The 20632-nt window shown below is 34.9% G+C and overlaps 1 protein-coding gene across 4 annotated transcripts in view; it reads right to left on the bottom strand.

The window, feature by feature from the left end:
* Window positions 1-18606, bottom strand: part of LOC117416690 (phospholipid phosphatase-related protein type 5-like) — a 48260-nt gene extending 29654 nt beyond the window's left edge. Inside the window, exons 1-2 of one of the 4 annotated variants that reach the window (XM_059034864.1) lie at window positions 18174-18606; window positions 13011-13097 (exon numbers count right to left, since the gene is read on the bottom strand). In XM_059034864.1, the coding sequence (XP_058890847.1) occupies window positions 13011-13073 (63 nt within the window). In that variant the 5' untranslated portion in view covers window positions 13074-13097; window positions 18174-18606. Of the gene's footprint in view, window positions 1-11189; window positions 11243-13010; window positions 13098-18173 lie in introns of those variants that run through there. The other 3 variants (XM_034028044.3, XM_059034862.1, XM_059034863.1) reach the window with 3 other exon arrangements.
* Window positions 18607-20632: the final 2026 nt, after the last annotated feature.

Raw genomic sequence — 20632 nt, 5'->3', positions numbered from 1 at the left:
ATCATTGGCGTTTTACATTGCAATACTATGTGTTTAGTTTGGTTGTCTATGGAGGGATGGAGTTCATCTAATACATTATGCAACTCCTAAACATTCTTTTTTTTAAATGGTCTTCAGTACTTTCTTCAGTACTGCAAGGTATTTCTGCAGAGTGTCCCTGTTGGCTTTTTAAAAGTGTGTGGTTGTTTTGAAACCCCAGATGTGTATGTTAACATTGTTTTTTTGACGTTGGTTTGACTGCAGTGGGTCAAGTAAGCTCCAGTCAGTCTGATGTGTCCCAAGACTCCCTTAAAAAACGAGATGCTTTCATCTCTATGAGTTCACCTAGCAGAAGTATCTTCATTTTAAAACAACAACAACAACAATAATAATAATAATAATAATAATAATAATAATAATAATAATAATAATAATAATAATAATAGTAATATAAACAGTGTTGCATTTACTGCTGGCAATCTAGTTAAGTAAGGGATAAACACATCTCTCCGATTCTCTCTAAAATACAGTGCTGTTCTATACAGTAAAATTGACAAAGGGGAAAAAACAACCTTTGTTTGAAATGATATTAGAATGCTCTGCAGCTGGAGCCTGTCTGCTGTATTCAGCACTGGAGTTGCTGGAGCCTGTCTGCTGTATTCAGCACTGGAGTAGCTGGAGCCTGTGTGCTGTATTTAGCACTGGAGTAGCAGGAGCCTGTCTGCTGTATTTAGATCACAGATTAGCATACATGGACAGCAGGGACAATCGCAGTTCAATGGAGAAGGAAGTTTGTGTCCTATACATGGAAATCTCCCTACAAACCTTAAATACATTAAAGGTTAAATAAGTCAATTTGTTCTGCTAAACACCATTCTTGCTACCTTTAATTTCAAATATCAATGCATGTGTTTCATAGAGCAACCTATTTTTGTAACAGTGACAACCCTTCTATAACTACTGTACGCATACATGTACTATTGCATTAAATATTACCAGTTACATGTTTTAGAAACTGTTTTAGTTCATGTGTTAACCTTTTCCGTTTGCCTTTTAATTACACACATATATATAGCCTTTTAAAAAAAAATGTGTGTACATTTAAAAAAAAACTTTTCTTTCATATATATATATATATATATATATATATATATATATATATATATATATATATATATATATATATATATACAAATACCGATGCACAAAAGAAACGCAACACTCCGGTCTAATGGGGTTAATAAAATATTTTAAACATAGATATCAAACAAAATCACAGAAAATATGAACAAAAATACAGATCAAAGAAAACATTACAAAGTTAGTATCAGGTATGACCGGAAAAACTGTTGCCTCAGTATCCATTTGTAGGAACCAATCCTAAATAAACCAGGCTTTTCAAACATAGCAGTCTATTATAACAAACTATTTCTTGCGAAACCAATAAATACAATTTTAAAAAAATATGTTATTTGGAATATCAATCATATTGCATCATAACTTATACTACTCTATCAATGACGTAACTAAATAAAAATACAGAATTTTTGCAATTCTTGTTTTGTGTTTGCCCGCTGAACCACTGGATATTCTGAGTATGTGACTGGTACTGTCAGTGTATTGTTCTGACCTGAACTAATGACAAAGAAGCAGTACCATATTTTCCTGCATAAAGACATTACTAGTAAATGATCCAGAATTTCAGTTTCAGTATGCAGCACCGTTTAGGGTGGAAAAATACAAATGGTGAACTTCAAAGCAGCAGGCTTCAAGCAGCATAGGTTTATCTAGTGTCACGCTTCATAAGAAATGCATGTACTGTGTTCCTTATACCCCTGAAGATTTAAAAACTTCTGGAGTAATAAAAACAAAATGTTTGTAGCACACTGAAAATCATTCTCAAATCTAGCAATTAAGCTATCACTTTTAACATTCGGACAACTATGGTTTTGGATTCAAACAACATGTCACATTTTTTGTTATTTGTTTTTTTACTTTTCATTTTTATGGGATTATAAATGGGATTGCATAGTATTGTGTCTCACAATGCATCAGATGTGCGCTATTGTTTTAAAGAAGTGCACACCCTGTTGTGACTTATTTAATAATAAATACATAAAATCAAATGTAGAGCATTTTAGAGTTCATGGAAATACATGTGGCAGGGATGTATGCAACATGCCCACATTTAAAGTAACTGTAGCTAACAAACTACATAGGTCTCAAATATGCTGTTTTTAAAAGAAACACATGTTAGTACAGCACACACGTATTTTAATTTTAAAACACAATATCTGAAACTACAGTACTGTAGGTTAAAGGAAGCTCTATCCCTTATTCTTGGGTTAACTGATTGCATTTGGACAAGCTGGGTCATTTCACCTCAGCAGTGTCTTCTGGGTCAAAACATGTTACTGGCTGTTAGCATGTCACTCAACCAGCGGATTGGTAAATAACAGGAAAGAAGTCAGTGAAGGGGTGGGGACAGTTTCACTCTTCAAATGAAATGACACAAAAGTACAGTACAAGTACTAGATGGTCTAAAAGCATGACTTGCAACCAGTTTTCTTTAACCGAGAATTAAAACACATGTTTTTTATAGTTCTTTCAAAACTGCACACTTGAGACCTAAATATTGAATTGTTCTGTTAACTATTTAAATTACTTTCATGCATCTGGGGGGAAAAGACTCAAAAGGTTGAGCCTGATGTCCTGGATAAACAACTGTGAAAACTGCAATTAGGAATACTTACTTTACAAGAAATATATTTTGATTGCCCCACTTTCCTTGCAATAACAAACCCACATTTATTCGATCGTATAGTCTAAGGAATACATAATAATAACCCTCTAATAGGAAGTGAACAGTCACTTACAGTAGCACATAGATTATTGTCTTCATCTTCCATGGTCACATAGCTCCCATTCTACTAAAAACCTTCTGATGGACATTTATTTCTGGGAGTTTTACGGAACCAATTGTAAATCCAGTTTTTTCTATAATGTAGAGACGAGTTTTGACAGGGATGGGTTTTTTTGGGGTTTTTTTTTTGGTTTTTTTTGGTCAGCAAAGCTGTAATGAAGAAAAATGGTAAAATAAAAATTGCAAACATAACCATTTTTTGTTAGTTATGTACCAGTACTACAACAACATAGATCAGTCCCAACATTGATGTTTTAAAAGGCCCTGACCTGGTTTACAGTTTTCCTAATTGTATCTAAAATATTTTATCAGTGTCTGCAAGAATCAATTTGCTTAAAAAATGTGCAGAAGAAAGCAACATCGATCTTTGTACACAACAAATCATTTTCTCTAAAAATTGAGACACTAGTGTCACTGTGACTCATTAGTTGTTTTCCCTTAGCTCAACACAAATGAGCCTAAACAAATTAAGCTGTCACACTTTGCAAACAAAGTCTTAATAACCCATGTCTATTTACAAAAGTTTGTGGATTATGAGTATTTACATACAATTATAATTGTTTGCACTGTGGTTTTAACACAACCAACATCCTTCAAAGATGGTGCTGATGAATATATTGGGTTTTTATTAATGAGAATCGGTAATTTAAAAAAGTATTTCTAAGCATTTGATTTTAAGATTCTGAGATATAATAGTAAAATGGTCAAGTTGCACAAGGACACCTTGGTCTGATCATTGAGAGGAACGCTAGTTAAATATCAGCGAAGCACAAGAACTGCCAGACTCTCTATACAGCAAGGATAGTTTATGTGTTTTCAAGTTATTGGCGCAGCAAAAGTAAATCAGCCAAAAGCACAATTTCACTTTTAATTTGTAGTTCCCAACACTCTTAGGTAAAATGTAGGAAAAAAGTCAATACCTGTCATATAGTAAGAGAAATAAGTCGCCAAAGTAAGGTAAAAATGTCCTTCTCCTTTTTCTCCCAACGTATTTTTTTGCAGACCCCAGGCACTTTCATCCACACGTATGTATATTACAGGACATCTGAGTTTAACGACAATTAACTTGTTTTGTCAATATGGAAATATACTAGGGAACACACTTATTGTGATGTCTCTATAATTTATATTACATGATTTATTTCTGTTTTAAAATTTAATATTTGCAGCTGGCTCTGAGCTAAAATATATATATATATATATATATATATATATATATATATATATATATATATATATATATATATATATATATATATATACACATTTAGAAAAAAGATCAGGTATATGTTAGATCTGAACCTATAACCTGCAGTTTGCAAGCATGTTGTGTTAACTGTCAGATACGATTAGTTGAAAACAAGCAGTATTTTGAAAGATGAAGTCAGTCAGCTGAGATTCTTAGGACTCTTATATTGGAGATTTTTTCAAGTCATCACCATCATCATCATCATCATCATCATCGTCATCATCATCATCATCATCATTCTGAGACTGTGATCTTGATCTCTGAAAAATGTTGGTTTCCTATCAGTGTAACGCTCATTGTGGTCCCTATTGGCGAAAGGAAGTACGGTTTCCTCTCGATACTATTCGATGAGAGTGACACTATTTGTGGTTCCAACTGGACAAAAAGGAACGTTAATTTCTGAGAATTAACTAATGCTGAAGGATAGCCTATATATTTGATAAAAGTAAAACACAAATAAATAAATAAATAAATAAATAAATAAATAAATAAATATTGAAATAAATTAATACAAAAGTCAATACTGGCATTTATTTTTCTTTATCTTGATATTTATTTATTTATTTCACTATCAGATATAAACACTGCCATTTAATACTGCATGAAACGATACTGTATGAAACAAAAATAAATTGCTTTGTTGCAGGACTTGTTGTCTGTTCAGTTTGTCAGGAATTCTCTGTAGTTTCAAATAAAACAAACATTTTGAGAATTCAACACCAAAACAACAATGAACATAGTTTATGACTTTTTAAATTAAATAAGCTATAATACAGTATCACGTCTTTCTTAACAGCCTGTCTAACTAGGGTTCCACCTGTAATCTGTAACTTACGTTTCTTATCAATAAATTCACATTTACTATTTTAACTTTTCATACAACGTAAAATGTTTTTACTGAATTAAAAAAAAAAAACGGTATTGAAGATTATATAACATGGCTAGGCAAAGATCTGCAGGCAACAATTACTAGGCACGAAACCCCAGACCAGGCATTTGCAGATAAGAACTTGAACTTGAAGCATATGTGGAAGCGACTGTAAGTGTAAATCACGGTTAGCACTTACTAGGATATAAACAAAAATAACATCCCTCTTCCCACAGTATATAATGAGTAAAAGTTAAATAAATTCATATTTTATCGGGTTTTTTTACATTTGCTTTTGTAATTTTTAAATATTATGTAACACAATTTTTGTTCCTGGGTAGTAAGTGTTATTTCCTAATTGCTTATGCCTCAAAAGTATAGAAAATGGCTATTATTCCCCACAAACTTTGCTTTTGTGACCAGGACAGTGATATTTTGAAATTTACCTATTTCCAATGAGAAAACGGGCGAATTTGTGTCTTTTCGTTCACATAAAGTCAGAAAAAAAACAAGATATGAATCCAAATTAACATGTATTTATACTAAAGTAATACAAAAATGACTACAAAAGATTTAGAAGTGAGTAGTTTTTCGAGATTTACGATTATACTGTAAATCACTTTCACGAATCAGCCCCCAAATGTAGTCTCCCATCATGTTCTCGTTATACTGTCCTTGGTAGCGGCTTTCAAAGTCCAGTATATCCTGGTGGAAGCGCTCGCCTTGCTCCTCCGAGTACGCTCCCATGTTCTCCTTGAATTTATCAAGATGAGCATCAAGGATATGGACTTTGAGAGACATCTTACAGCCCATTGTGCCGTAGTTCTTCACCAGAGTCTCAACCAGCTCCACATAGTTTTCGGCCTTGTGATTGCCCAGGAAGCCCCGAACCACTGCGACAAAGCTGTTCCAAGCCGCTTTCTCCTTACTAGTGAGCTTCTTGGGGAATTCATTGCACTCCAGGATCTTTATCTGTGGTCCGACGAAGACACCGGCTTTGACCTTTGCCTCAGACAGCTTAGGGAAGAAGTCTTGAAGGTACTTGAAGGCTGCCGACTCCTTATCTAGAGCTCTGACAAATTGTTTCATAAGGCCCAATTTGATGTGCAGTGGTGGCATCAGCACCTTCCGGGGGTCCACCAGTGGCTCCCACTTGACGATGTTCCTCCCCACAGAGAACTCGGTCCGCTGTGGCCAGTCCCGCCTGTGGTAGTGCCCCTTGGTGTCCCTGCTGTCCCAAAGGCAAAGATAGCAGGGAAACTTGGTAAAACCGCCTTGGAGACCCATCAGGAATGCCACCATTTTGAAGTCTCCTATGACCTCCTAGCCGTGCTCATCATACTTCAAGGCGTCCAGCAAGGTCTTGATGCTGTTGTAATCCTCTTTGAGGTGCACTGAGTGAGCCAGGGGAAGAGACGGGTACTTGTTACCATTATGGAGCAGCACGGCTTTGAGGCTCCTGGATGAGCTGTCAATGAAGAGGCGCCACTCATTCTGGTTACAGGCGATTCCGATTGCCTCGAACAGACTGGTCACATTGATGCCATCTCAGAAAAATGCAGATATGTATCCACTTAGGCAGCTGGAACTAAACTGAACTGGTGGGCTTAAGGCCCCTGTATTTATACTACTATTTATATTACTGGAAAGTTCTAGAAAGTTCTAGAAGTTACTCCAAGTTTACTCAGCACTGAATCGATCTGGAATGTTCTGGAAAATAGGTAAATTTCAAAATATCACTGTCCTGGTCACAAAAGCAAAGTTTGTGGGGAATAATAGCCATTTTCTATACTTTTGAGGCATAAGCAATTAGGAAATAACACTTACTACCCAGGAACAAACAAAAAAAAAATTGTTACACGGTGAAATCAGTGGTCATGAACCCAAAATAAATGTTACTTTTCTTAACTTTAATATATGGTAAGGCTAGTGTTTCAAACATATATTAACTAAAAATAAAAGGTCTTCATGAATTTATATACAAACATGCACATACCATACAGCGCTAAAGTGTACATACTGTAGCTTTAGCACCCCAGCAGGGGATCCACTAGTTCCTGAGCAATAATAATGTTCCAGAGATGATTGGCAGCTTAGGGGTCCAAGGGGTGTTTTCTGAGTATGACTCCCAGGGGGGAGGGGGATAAAAAGGAAAGAGCCAGGACGCCTATAGGGAGAGTGGGCAGAATTAGGCTGGGATTCGGGGAGGTGATACACTGCTAGAGTGGGTCATTAATGCTGTAACTAATAAAAAGAAAAATAAAGATTTTGATATTTGCAGAAAGTAATGTGGTCCCGACCTCGTAATTATCTGGACAACCCGGCCGCTTCAATACTGTAAGAGTTATACCCCTGCTGTTTTTATGTATTTATTGTTAATAAATACAGTAATGTACACTTACCTGTCAAAGTTGTTTTTAGGCTTCTTGTTAACGACAGAAAAGTAAGACAGTTTTCCAGTACACTTTTTATCAGACATTAGTATGAGTGGTGTAGTGGTAAATAAAAGTTTGGTGGAGTTGAGCAGATAGATTGAACAAATAAACATGAACAGATTGATTGTTATTGCCCACCCACCATTATTGTCTTTTTCAATGAGCATGCAGAGAGGTTGATGTGAGTCCGTGACCGCACTAACGTGAGTTTGCTGTCTCAACGTCCAGAACGAGGCGAACGTGATATTTTTTGATACTTTTTCACATGTGTGTGGTCAAATTCGAACATAATTTGCTGGAAAAGATTTCTATTTATTTTCAAAAAGGTTCCAAAAAAAGTGGTGGAACTTCGTTCCAGCTCCCAAAAAAAGTGCAGGAACGCCGTAACAGGACTTGAGCACTGTACAGTACACTAAATGAACGGATCAAACTTATTTTGATAGTTTGCAAAATCAGATGAAAGCTTTCAATACAATCGGGATAATACATAATCATTATTTACAAAATCTTGTTCGTCTCGTTACTTGTTAAAAACTGTAACTTTACTGCAATACTACTTGCAAATGTTGCAAAATGGAACAAATTTTGTGGCATGAAAGCTAGGGCGTCTGCATTGCAAGCTGCATTCAACACATGGCTTGGGTTCAATTTCCACACAGGGTTTATATTGCAAACTTTAAAAAATAAATGTATTTTATTTATGTGTAACAAACACATTTTTAATGTGAAAAAATGTAGTTGATATGAATTACACTTTCATTGAACATACATACTGTAACTGCGAACGCGTTGTGAGGGAAACAAGACTCAGGGAGACCAGATGGGATTCGAACTTGCTGCTTTTAATAACTGAACTTAAAACAAACAGTGAATCCCTGTTTGGGCCGGGGTTCACGCCAAAATAATCAAATAAAACTAATGCCCTCACTCACTGCTCTTTCACTCGTTTTTATTTTCTCGCACTCGCGCTCACTGCTTCTTCTCTTCTCAGACACACTTCGGGTTCGTCTCACGGCTTCTCAGGCGAGGCCCTCACAGTCACAGCAACCACTCCAGTCTCAGTCTGCCTGCCTTCTCCCGCCCGCGACCGATGGGGGGGCAAAGTTTCCCCAATTGTTAGGCACAACTGTAAAAGCGGTGGGGTCAAGGTTGCACCAATTGTTTCTACTAACTTGGCTTGTGTTTCTCAGACACAATAAAAGCAGATACTCAAATCGCAAATGATCTGCAGTCACACACAAGCAGGACTTCCAAATCGCTGATGTGACCCATTTGAAATAACCACGGATGCTGATTCTGTACATCCTGCTTTCCACGGTGCACATTTATTTGTCTCGAGGGAAATATCCAGCCCTTCAAACAATTCTTTTTATTCGGACTGTGGCAGCACAGTTATGCTCCACTTAGTACTGCAGAGTAACTGCAGTCAACACTGTTTGCATTTATAATTGGGTGGCTTCTTCCTCATCATTGTCTTTTCGGTTTACCTTCATGCAGTTAGACATCCTGATTTGTGTCTACCCTTATAGTTAACATACAGTACCAGTTCACAAGAGAAAAACAGAATCTCTAAAACAATACACATCTCCAACGGTGAAAGTACAATCAATAAAATTGACATTATTGTCTAATCAGGAGGTTTACGGCCTCATTGGTATTAGAAACATAAAGTAGCACTTTAAAGATTAAACTCTTCTCAGTGGAACCCCAGAGGACAGAGTCAGGAATAGATACAGTCGTGCCATTTGAGGCATCAAGAACTGTCATCTGAAAATAATATCACTCAAAATAAAAATAATACAAAACATAAACAAACAAAACCAGTATTACAACATATTTAATTTAATCATACAGTATTTAATCTGCAATTTCAGATTGCAATTCTTCAGAACATTGCACTCTGACAACAGCATTAAATGTTTTAATTTAAATAGTGCGCCTGACATCTGTGCTTCTCGTTAATTATTACCCTTGTGGAAACGTTAGGCGAACTGATATTTCCAAAGCTACAGAGCAGCAGTGTGCTATAGTAACCATCTGAATTGAGAAGCCATGAGTTGAATTCTTACCATTACTTGGTCTCAAATTAGGCTTAGCCCTTATAAATAGTTTACTGTAGTATACAATGGTAAAAACATATCTCAATACAGTAAATTCAAGATAATGCATTTTAAGCATTTAACAAGTATCATAAAGTATGGTAAAAATCACAGTAAACAGTATAGTGAACTGTAGTAAAAGCATAATATAAAGCAGTTCTTTATATTAATAGGAGGGGGCACCATTTTGATTGAAACTGGCTTTACAGTTGCTTTTGTTTTTTGTTTCTTGGATTAATAATTATGTACTAATACATTAATTAGGAGGCTGTGTGGTCCAGTGGTTAAAGAAAAGGGCTTGTAACCAGGAGGTCCCCGGTTCAAATCCCACCTCAGCCCCTGACTCATTGTGTGACCCTGAGCAAGTCACTTAACCTCTTTGTGCTCCGTCTTTCGGGTGAGACGTTATTGTAAGTGACTCTGCAGCTGATGCATAGTTCACATACCCTAGTCTCTGTAAGTCGCCTTGGATAAAGGCGTCTGCTAAATAAACACATACAAATAATTAAGTGCTTCAGGTCCCCAGATGGATAGGAACACCTGACTGTATATCTGGCTCTCACTTTGATACTTTCACCAACAGATGTGTGTGCTTGCCCGAGAGGGACAGTACAGTGGAGGGGTAAGATTCAGTAACACTGGTTCCTTATGTCCTAGATGATGAAGGTTGAATCTAAATTCCTCAAATGTTAAGTATAATAAATAGTCTTTTAATGTAAAACGCACGCCACGAAACACAATGGCAATATGTTGATAAAGAGTTTACCCTAGCAACTAAGATCTTTTTAACCTAGCAACTAAAAATAAAATCTTTTTAACACAGTCAGTAATTATCCTTCCATTGTTAAGTCACTTCTCAAAAGAAATTAAATTGATACACTCATATGCAGTATCTACTGTAAAACACAATAACCCTGCAAGCCATGCAATAGAGTGTTTCTAAGAACTTTGCACATGGACAGCAACGAAGGGAGGGACAACAACGAACTATTACAAAAGACAAATGCTGTCAAAATTCCTTCATTATTTGCACTGCTTAGTATACAACAACACAGTGAGAAGTAAAAGAAAACTGGTTGAAGGAGTAGACACTACAAACAGCTAAAAGATTAGATGTATCCTAGACATAACTAGAGGGGACAGGACCGTCAGAAGTAAAAAGGGCCAGGAACCTTGCATGTAACAGAAAGGATGGACTTGAGGCAAAAAAACGAAAAAGCAAGATGAACTGAAATAAGAATAATGTGCACAATACTGCAAACAGGATTTGAGACACAGAAAGGCAGATTAAGATTAAGTTAAGTTTAAATGTTAATGCCAATTATAATGAAGCATTTTCAGTATTATGTACTATTTCTAGGTATAGTGGTCTTAATGGTCTAATAAGTCACATGGTTAGCTAGCCTTGAGGTACATTCTCAACTCCTTTCTCCAATATTGTTTGATTAAATCCATTTGACATGTGCACAATGCTCCACATATTAAGCTATACATGGCTCTGTGTTCATTTGAGGAATACTGGCACTAAGCCATACAAGATGAAGGGCTGGTAGAAAAGCTCTAACAATAGAGAAAAATCATTAGCTTGGGCTTTAGTTTAAATTATCAACTGGTAATGTGGTCTCAGGGAGCTTACCTGAGGCTACAGAAATGTTCAGGTTGTGAGTTTGCATGTCACGGGCAAATCATTTCTTTAACACTGAAAATGTATAACAGAGGGCAATGGTTATGAAGATAACACTACAAAGCCAAAACATAAGAGGATGAGAGTTTTTGAAACAGAGACATACGTACACAGGGGTGTGTCAACTATGCTCTCCTTGGAAGGGATATATTTTCCCTCGTTGGGGTCAAACATCCATAGTGCATTTTAGTTGTGCTCTCTATGGAAAGGTAAGGCAGTCACATTAAATTCTATTAGCAGTTCAATGGAGGGAACATCACAGAACAGGAACTGATTGCAAATGTCTATTAAATATACAGCTATGGCCAAACATTTCTAGAATTTTAGGATTGAGACATTATTAAAAAAAAAAAAAGAAGGAAAGAAAATAAATTTCAACATCATGTAATCAAAGAAACTACAAAATGAGATCGCAAAAGTCTACCGTAAGCCATAATAGTAGTACAGTATTTCATGTTAGATTTTGAAATGTCACATTTTGCAGTTGTCAGACTTCCGTTAAGTATATGGTAAACTACAAAGCGGTATGTAATTTAATATGTTAACGTAACATTATTCAGCAGGTTTCATTTGACTCGCATGAATTGGGTAGCGTCAGCCAACGAACAACCAACACATTTACTGTAAGAAAGTATAAAGGAGTTATTATTAATTAGTCATTTAGCAGACATCCAAAGCGATTTACAGAGACTAAAAGGTGAACTGTGCATTAGCAATTGCTGCTGCAGAGTCACTTATAATAGAGCCTTGGTTTTATGTCTCAGCCAAAGGACGGAGCTCAAGGAGGTTAAGTGACTTGCTCAGGATCACACACAGTGCGTCAGTGACTGTGCCAGAATTTGAACCGGGAGCCTCCCGGTAGCAAGCCCTTTTCTTTAACCTTTAGCCCCCTGACATTCCCTTTAAGAGGAGTCTTATTAAAGTGATTCCATACACTATTTACATTTCAAATATTATAGAACTTTTAGAACCTAGAAAGTGAAATTTCCCTCCCCTTCAATACCTTCTTGTCTGTCATTAACCAACCAGCTGCTTCCCCCCTACGGACTGACATGCTTTGTAGCCAATAAAAAGCGTCATCATTACTGTTAATGGCAGTGGTTTCTAACTTTCTCCTGTAAATGTTTCACTTAAACATTATTATGTACTATTTCTATGTAAAGTGGCCTTAATTGCAATAACTAGTCAATGATTTGAATATTGCTTGATTAAATACATTTGACACATGCTTACTTCTTGACATGTTACGTCATGCACGGCTCTGTTATAATTTGAATACTGGCACTAAGCCATACACTTCCATTCACTATTTTGTTTTCAAATGTGCAGTTTTGAAAGAAACACATGTTATAGCACTTTCAAGGATTGCTCTCTCCCCTTCAATACATTCATGCATGTCATTAACCAACTAGCAGCTCTCCCCCTATTGACATCCTTTGCAGCCTTTACTATGTTTACTTAGGAAGTGAAATACAGCTTTCTGAATAAAAAGCAAGCAAACAGATAACTTTCTTTTACCCTGTGCACCAGATATCGCTCCCCATAATTTTCCACTATGGGCAAATTCTAGGTACATTTCCCAGTCAGTGAAAATCCCACTAGAAATATGTTCATTTCATCAATTTAAATTCATTGTCTATTTAGTGTCAGTAAATGGTAGGCAGCTTTAGATTCATCCACTCACCCCCCAATGTAGAGAAGTTTGTATTTATTGGAAGTTATTTAAACTGGTATGCATTTTTTTCCTTGGGTGAATAATTAAGACAAACTCACCTCTACAAGAACAAAACAGTGGATTATTGTGTAGCTTCTGTGCAATCCCCTTTCAGGCGGCATTTTACTTTTTTGTGTGTTTATTACCTGCAATAATAAGAAGATAAAATATAAAATTCGCTTTTTTCATTACTGTTTATCAATTGCATACCAACATTTACTTATATTATTATCATTAAACCATATTGTATGCATGTTTACTGTCACCTGTCAGCATGCTGATTTCCAATGCCAGAGCTGTATACACACATGCAAATCTAGAGAAAACCCACCATGAACAAGGTCATGTAATAGTAGAGCAAGAGGCTGAGATTCTTAAATAGGAGGGGAAAAGTATTGCTTTTGTTTGTAATGACAATAGGCATTTTGAAATATCTTTATACCGGTACCTAGAATTTGATACAATAATTCTGAATCAACTATTTTTTCAGGAGCAATATCCTCTGACAATATTACCTCTTTTTTTCCCCAAGCATGTCTGCCCCCTAGCTGTCAATTGTTGAGTAGCTTAGCTCTTGTATGAAACAAAAACAGATTGTACAAATGCATTGTTTTCTGAAATATGCAAAGAAAACAGATTGGAATAGAAACATAGAATCCACCATAGTCGTGAATCCTTAAATCTTTAACCTTGTAGATTATAAGCAAACATATGTAAATGTTGTCATCTATTCTGTGATGCATATCCATCATGGTAGTGGTATACTACCTGCTAATAAATAAATAATAATAATAATAATAATAATATACGTGATGGCACACATAGCTGTGAAGCTATAGATCTCAAACTTCAAGATACAGTTGAAAAGCTCCTTTAATCTTCTTTTATTTTACATTTTCATAAGGTTGTCTTGTAAGGAAATAATATAATGCATGGACTTCTGTGCTCACCCACATGTTGTGCCAATACCATTAGGTTAATATCTTGTTGTGAACTGCTGGTAAAATGTTTTTTTTTAATTTTAATTGATTTTATCATTTTTGTTTTAAATATGCCGCTTCCTTAAGCTTTTCACTTGAAATTGGCTCTTACAAGGGGTAATTCCAAGCTAGTTCACTTTAGAGACCTGGTTCTTTTCTCTATGTATTATGCCACATGAATCAATTATTAAAAGTGTCGCCCTGGGTAAGGGCGTCTGCTAAGAAATAAATAATAATAATAATGATAATAATAATAATAATAATAATAATTGATTACTATATAAAAAGACCCTATATATATATATATATATATATATATATATATATATATATATATATATATATATATATATATATATATATATAAATAATGCAAAACATATTTTTCAGTATTCTTTTTTTTAACATGCATTTGTGTAAGCTTGTGGTTTGAAATAAGGGATTATGACATTATAAGTCTGAAATTATCATTCAGAGCTACTTCAGTCATCATGCAAAGCTGTGGTCTTGCCAAATTGAAATGTACCACTACATTTTTTTTACAGCTGCACTATCAGTTGAGAACCAAGGCTTATTTGAAGTTGCCCGACGGGGATAATTGCAAGCACCTGCCTTCCTCTGGAAAAAAACAAAACAAAAAAAAAACACACAAATGCTCCCAGATCACAGATGTGATGAGGGTCATACTGACCTACTTTCTCATGGTACTAACACCTCTAATATGGCATTATCTCTTTAGCATTCTTTTTGTAACTGCAGTCAAGTTCGATGAATACAAATGAAAAAAAAAACAACCCAGAATTTCTGGATCATCATAAGCAAGAAGTTACCAATGCTCTATCTAAAAACGTTTTCACTCTCTGCAGTTTAAACAATTAAATGATTATTTTATCACCCAAAGGAATAACTACAGTGGAGTGATTTTAATTGACCGTGGATGTGTGGGTGTTTTGACATTTTGCACTCACCCAGTTTTATTTATTTATATTATTTTTGTATCCATGGAGTGGATATGTCACAGTGAATCTCAGTTGCCTGTTTTCCCCACTAGGCTTAATTCATTAGTTAAACTGATTAACTTTAACTACACTTAGACGGAACATCAATTTGATTACTTTTTACAGTCACTTGGAGCACAAACACAATACCAGTATTTAACAATATGTCAGTTAATGGTTTAATGATCTTTTCTAAACCCATGTACTGTAGTTGTTCCAAACAGCCACAAGATGGCAAACATTTCAAGACTGTAATATTGATTTTAAAAAAAGCAATGTAGCACCAGTACCACTATTGACATACAAATTCAAACAAATATTAAAATACCACATTTATTAAATAGGACCATGTTTCAGAAGTGCACAATGCAATGTATTCAAATAAAAACTTGAATTGAATTAGGCAACAGGTGACTGTCACAAGCTTTTCCACAAGCTTTACTCTTGTTTTCAAAATGGAACCCTGCTTAACTGTGGAGCAAGGTGTCCATATTCTATATATTATTGGAAAGGTTTTAGTCAGCTATACAACCAATGTGGATTGTGTTGTTGACCCTTATAATATTGACATTTATACAAATGTATACAAAATGTATTTTTATGTGAATTTAAAAGACTTTCCTCCAGACACCCCAATAAATAAACAATATGTACATTTTGCTTTCTGAATAATAGATATTAGTAAGTAGTATAATCATGAAAACAAATGCACTGCTTTGTGTGCTAGTATTGAAATCCACCAAGTAATCATCAACATACAGTAGTTCTTAACATTTAAAAATTAGCAAGTATATGTTTTTCCAAAGGGATTACGACATCTAGGTCATTATTCCCCCTCGGTCTAATTTAAGAATGTCTTAAGTTAGGCCACCTCATTGCAGGTGGAAAAAAAGGTTGATAAGAAACACATTTGGACATACAGCTATATATGCATTGCCCATCTACTTTGTCACAGCACTGATTCAATTAAAACTGAAAGGATTATTTGTTTATTCTTCATGGAGTTTTGCATGAAGAATAAACAGATGCGAAAACCATATATATATATATATATATAGATATATATATATATATAGATATATATATATATATATATATATATATATATATATATATATATATATATATATATATATATATATATATTCATGTTATGTCATATATGCTAGAAGATATAACCATGTTCACACAGCATTCAGGATTTATACAACTATGAGGACTGAATCTAAAGCATAATTAAAAATAGGGAACAATCTCTATAAGCATTTTATTCAAGTTCAAGTATATACAAAGGGATGTAAAAATGACTGCCCTGAAAGGTAATACAATACTGCAGCACACCAATTTTGTCTTTTCAATTGACTTGTATAATCCTGTTTTCTGTGTAGTGCCATATGTACAGTATGTAGGCACCCTGTGGCTGTGAGTGTTTGGTTTCAGTGATTTACAAGTAACCTTAGAACATGTGTGCATGGTTGAGAAGATACAGGTGACAAATTACGAGGTAATTAACATAGCTGTGCAAAAACAGAAGCAAAATGTCAACATGTGGTTTCTGAAAACAGAGCTGAACTGCTTTAATTCAAAATAAATGTTGTGAAACAGATCAGTCACACTGGACAACACATTTTAGTGCATACTACCTACAAGGTATACTGACTTTAACCAGGAGACATACAATTCACAAAAGAGAATGCCACATAACACACCATGATATTATGTTGCAAGCATTCATAAAATCATGTGTATAAGCCCTGCATATTTTAACTGAATAGGTTATAAAGTTGAAGCAGGTTAAGAATTTTAAAACAATTTACTTAGACATAATTATTTATATTTGATGCCCTTGCCACTGAATTCTCAGGCAAACGAACCATGGTTACAATATCTGTCTGTGATTAGTCGCACTAGGTAATGCAAAATTCTGGAACTTATTGTAAATAAAGTAATACCTTTTATTAGCTTAAGTGTACACTTCACTGTCCCCTTAGTTTAAAATAATTTAAAACACAAAAGTAAAGAACACAAGTCTCCTCCCTTTGAAACAAATATATTAGAAATGAGAAGGTCATCTATCAAGTAAGGGGAGCAGTGAAAATGGCACTGAATAACAAAAGGTACCTTTATATTTTTTAGTAATAAAAGGTATTTCTTAAATTTACAATAACTTCCAACAAGGATAGTAAAAGGAAATACTAAATGCAAGTTATCTATACCACCATTATCTATACCAGAACTCCGGCCAGCTGAAACCAGGATTTTCTACTAACAGTGATACTGTGGCAGGGCAGAAGCCCTGCTGGTGTAAATAGTGGGTGCTTAACACAGCACTCTGCATGATACAGAAGTGCCTGGGCTTTGCACAATGGGGTAAATCACCAGCTGTTTCACACAATTCAGTTGTATCAGTTGTCGGGTCTGGCAGATTTGTGCATCTTCCTGATATGAGCTATGGTACACAGTCATTTTGAGTTGAATGGATATTTGTTCCAATAGCCAATAATCAACACAAGAACACACTCTAGGTTACAGTTGGCATGGAATGTGTTTGTACTTTATTCATGGAAATGTTCAGCTGTGTTAAAGCTGGAAAATAAGGGCTAGTCCTGTCAGGGGGTGGGGGTTACTGGACACTGTATATTCTGTGTAGCCTATTAGCACATTTATTACCCAAAACATAGAAATCAATGTTGTTTATGTGCAATAAAAGATAACTATTAATTGGAATGTGCATATGTAAATTGATTAAGAAGACGAAAACAGTTATAACATAATGAAAGTACAATAACAATTGTAAAATTCATACGAAGCAAATTTATGCAACAACGACTGATAGTTTAAAAGTGTCATTCACAAAAGTTCGACCAAGAGACACAGTACATAAAACATACAACTAACAAATTGAACTATGTTTATACATCTACATCAAAATACAACACATTGTGTTAAAACTGTAATCTACAGTATTTGGCCTTATACAGTATCCCCAATGAATTAACTTTTGTTAAATAATACACTTGCTGTTTACAACAGATGCAGCCCGTCATTTAAATAGTTAAACGCTTTTTACGCCAGTATTGTTACTTTACAATGAAAAAAATACAGCACTGCAGTGCAGTATTTTTTTCATTCTTAGCACGTCTTTTAAAACGGGGTCGTCAAACGATTATGAGGTTACAAGATATAAAACCATGGTTACTTCAGTTAAGTCGACAAAAGAAACGAGAAAGTAGAAACACCATACCTTGGACAGCGCCAGCCGTTTCACGTTCACACGCCACAACAGGGAGGTACACAAACCTCTTGCACAGCTAACTTGTTTATTTGTTTTGAATGTGTTTCAAACTCTTCTGCTATCTTAGTAAAAATTATTAACGTTACATTTGCACACCTGTTTAAAAGATTGCAGACAACTTCCCTTACACTTGTGTGTCACCTAAAACCTGTTATTCTTTTAATTTAACAAATTACTTCAGGCTGTGCGGTCTCTCCAATGTAGTGCGCATGCGCCACTCAAAATGCCACACTTTGTCAAAAAGCTTTCAACAAGTACAGGTGCCGGTGTAGGACTTTTGTATTATTGTAATGCATGTTTGAAATATATACTTGTGCTTGGTGTTATCTGGCTTAACCCGTTGTGCACGGTAACCTTCCAAGCCTTAATTACAGGTACTGAAATCGCTGATATGTTGCCATAATAAATTAAAGTACTGCAGATCTCTATTTAAAGTCCTACAGTTCCAATACCAGTATTTGTACACAGTTCAATAAAGACACCCTTGGTTTTAAAATAGTATTGATGCCATACTGCTTGCAATGTTAGCACAACAGCAGGGTATGTGGATAATTGATGACAAGAAACTAGACACTAAATTGAATAATGATGGTTCGACAACGTATACCTCACTGGGATAAGTTACAGCTGGATTTACCAGGGACTCCACTTGGATTACATCAAACACCTATTTTTAGGAGTGAACCAGTGTCTCTATATAACATCTTTGGTGGTTGTTTTAGGTGAATCAGCTGTACATTGCTCCTTGTTATTTCTTAAATGTATAACTTTTAAAAAACGTTAACTAGGCACTGGGCCTTCAATGCCAAAAAACCCTTGCCAATTAAAGGATTATGCTAATATTTTCATCTGCACTGATTTTGAAACCACTAGATAACAACATTTAGAGTTTATTATTTCAATTTGCTGAGCTTTGTAGTTTACAGAACAGAGCTATATAATCAACAAAAGAGCTGCAGGATAAAAGATAAAAGACACACCACTGCAAATTAATTAGGAGGAATTTATATAACAGACCTTGCCTGTTTCAGTGTGTGAGTGCATTTAAAAGTATTTTGAATTATTCATTATTATATTGGATATGTATAATTATTTTTTTTAACAATATGCACCATATATATATATATATATATATATATATATATATATATATATATATATATTGTCATTTGTCTAGTTGTGCTTATACAAATGACCCAATTTTCCACTGTGTGGCTAATTAACTTCCTTTGTTACATGACAATTTACCACTCAAATACACATGGTTTGGATATCCAGCTTAAATATGTTATCAGAGGCTGTTATTAATCAGTGCACCCTAAAGCTGCTAAACTTACTTTTTATAGTAGTTGTATTGTTTCTATTGATGTTAATGTAACGGGCAGTGTAGTATGGTGATGTTAAAAGCTCTATAACCACAAATGCAGAAGAGCCTAGTATTGTTTGCATAGCGGTTATGAAGCTTGCTTGCTGTGTGCGGGGTCGCCAGTTCACACACAGCCTCCACCTTGTTACATGAATAAGGGGGGCAATGTACAGTTAAAGAGTGAAGGTATTTATATATGCCACAGATTACATCATTAAGATGGAGCCAGTGTCTTTATATATTATTCAGCACTCTGCAGCCTCATGATGTCTTAAATCAACATAAAGAGGTCAACAAATCAAATTTTAGGTGCACAATTACTGTACTGTAAATTTATATAAATGTGCACCACAAATATTAAAAAAACAACCATGATGGATTAGGAAACCCAGTAAAAAAAGCAAAAAACAAAAAACTGCTGTCCTGTTTTATGTCTGTGATATACAGGTACAGTGACATGCTATACCAAAACTGATGCTGTATTATCTAACCTTACCTTACCTTAGCAGCCATGCAGTTTGCCATTATTAATATTTCATAGCACTGTATAATAAATGTATTCACTCATCAGACTGATAGTTATAGCTATCTGAACAACAGAAAGATGTTGGTTTTGTCACATAGGGTACACAACAAATATTAGAATCAGAACCTGCATTAACCTCCATCACAAAATGTTATTAAAGCCTACTAAAATAAACTAGTAAAAGTATTTGACAAAAATTTCCACAAATAGTTGTTATCAATGTCATAACATTTGTCAAAGAATTTGACAGATTTATTTGAGTATTTTCTACATATTAAATTAGAGGTACTTTGATCTTCATTTCCCCATGTACAAGACACAAACTGGATATCAATCTAGACGTACCAGTGGGAGTCCAATTAATTATAATCTTTAATAATAGCTGTAGTAAAAATAACCTGAATTAAGTTATAACTAATTTAAAATATGAAGGATGCTGTAGATGTTAGGTCATAAGATCCTATTACCCTAGATAATGAAACTATACCATATAGAGTACAGTATTACAATCTATAA

Source organism: Acipenser ruthenus, chromosome 12 (assembly GCF_902713425.1).
Source record: "Acipenser ruthenus chromosome 12, fAciRut3.2 maternal haplotype, whole genome shotgun sequence".
NCBI classification, from domain to species: Eukaryota; Metazoa; Chordata; class Actinopteri; order Acipenseriformes; family Acipenseridae; genus Acipenser; species Acipenser ruthenus.
Note: the sequence above shows the minus strand (reverse complement) of the source record. Positions and strands in the feature narration are given on the sequence as shown.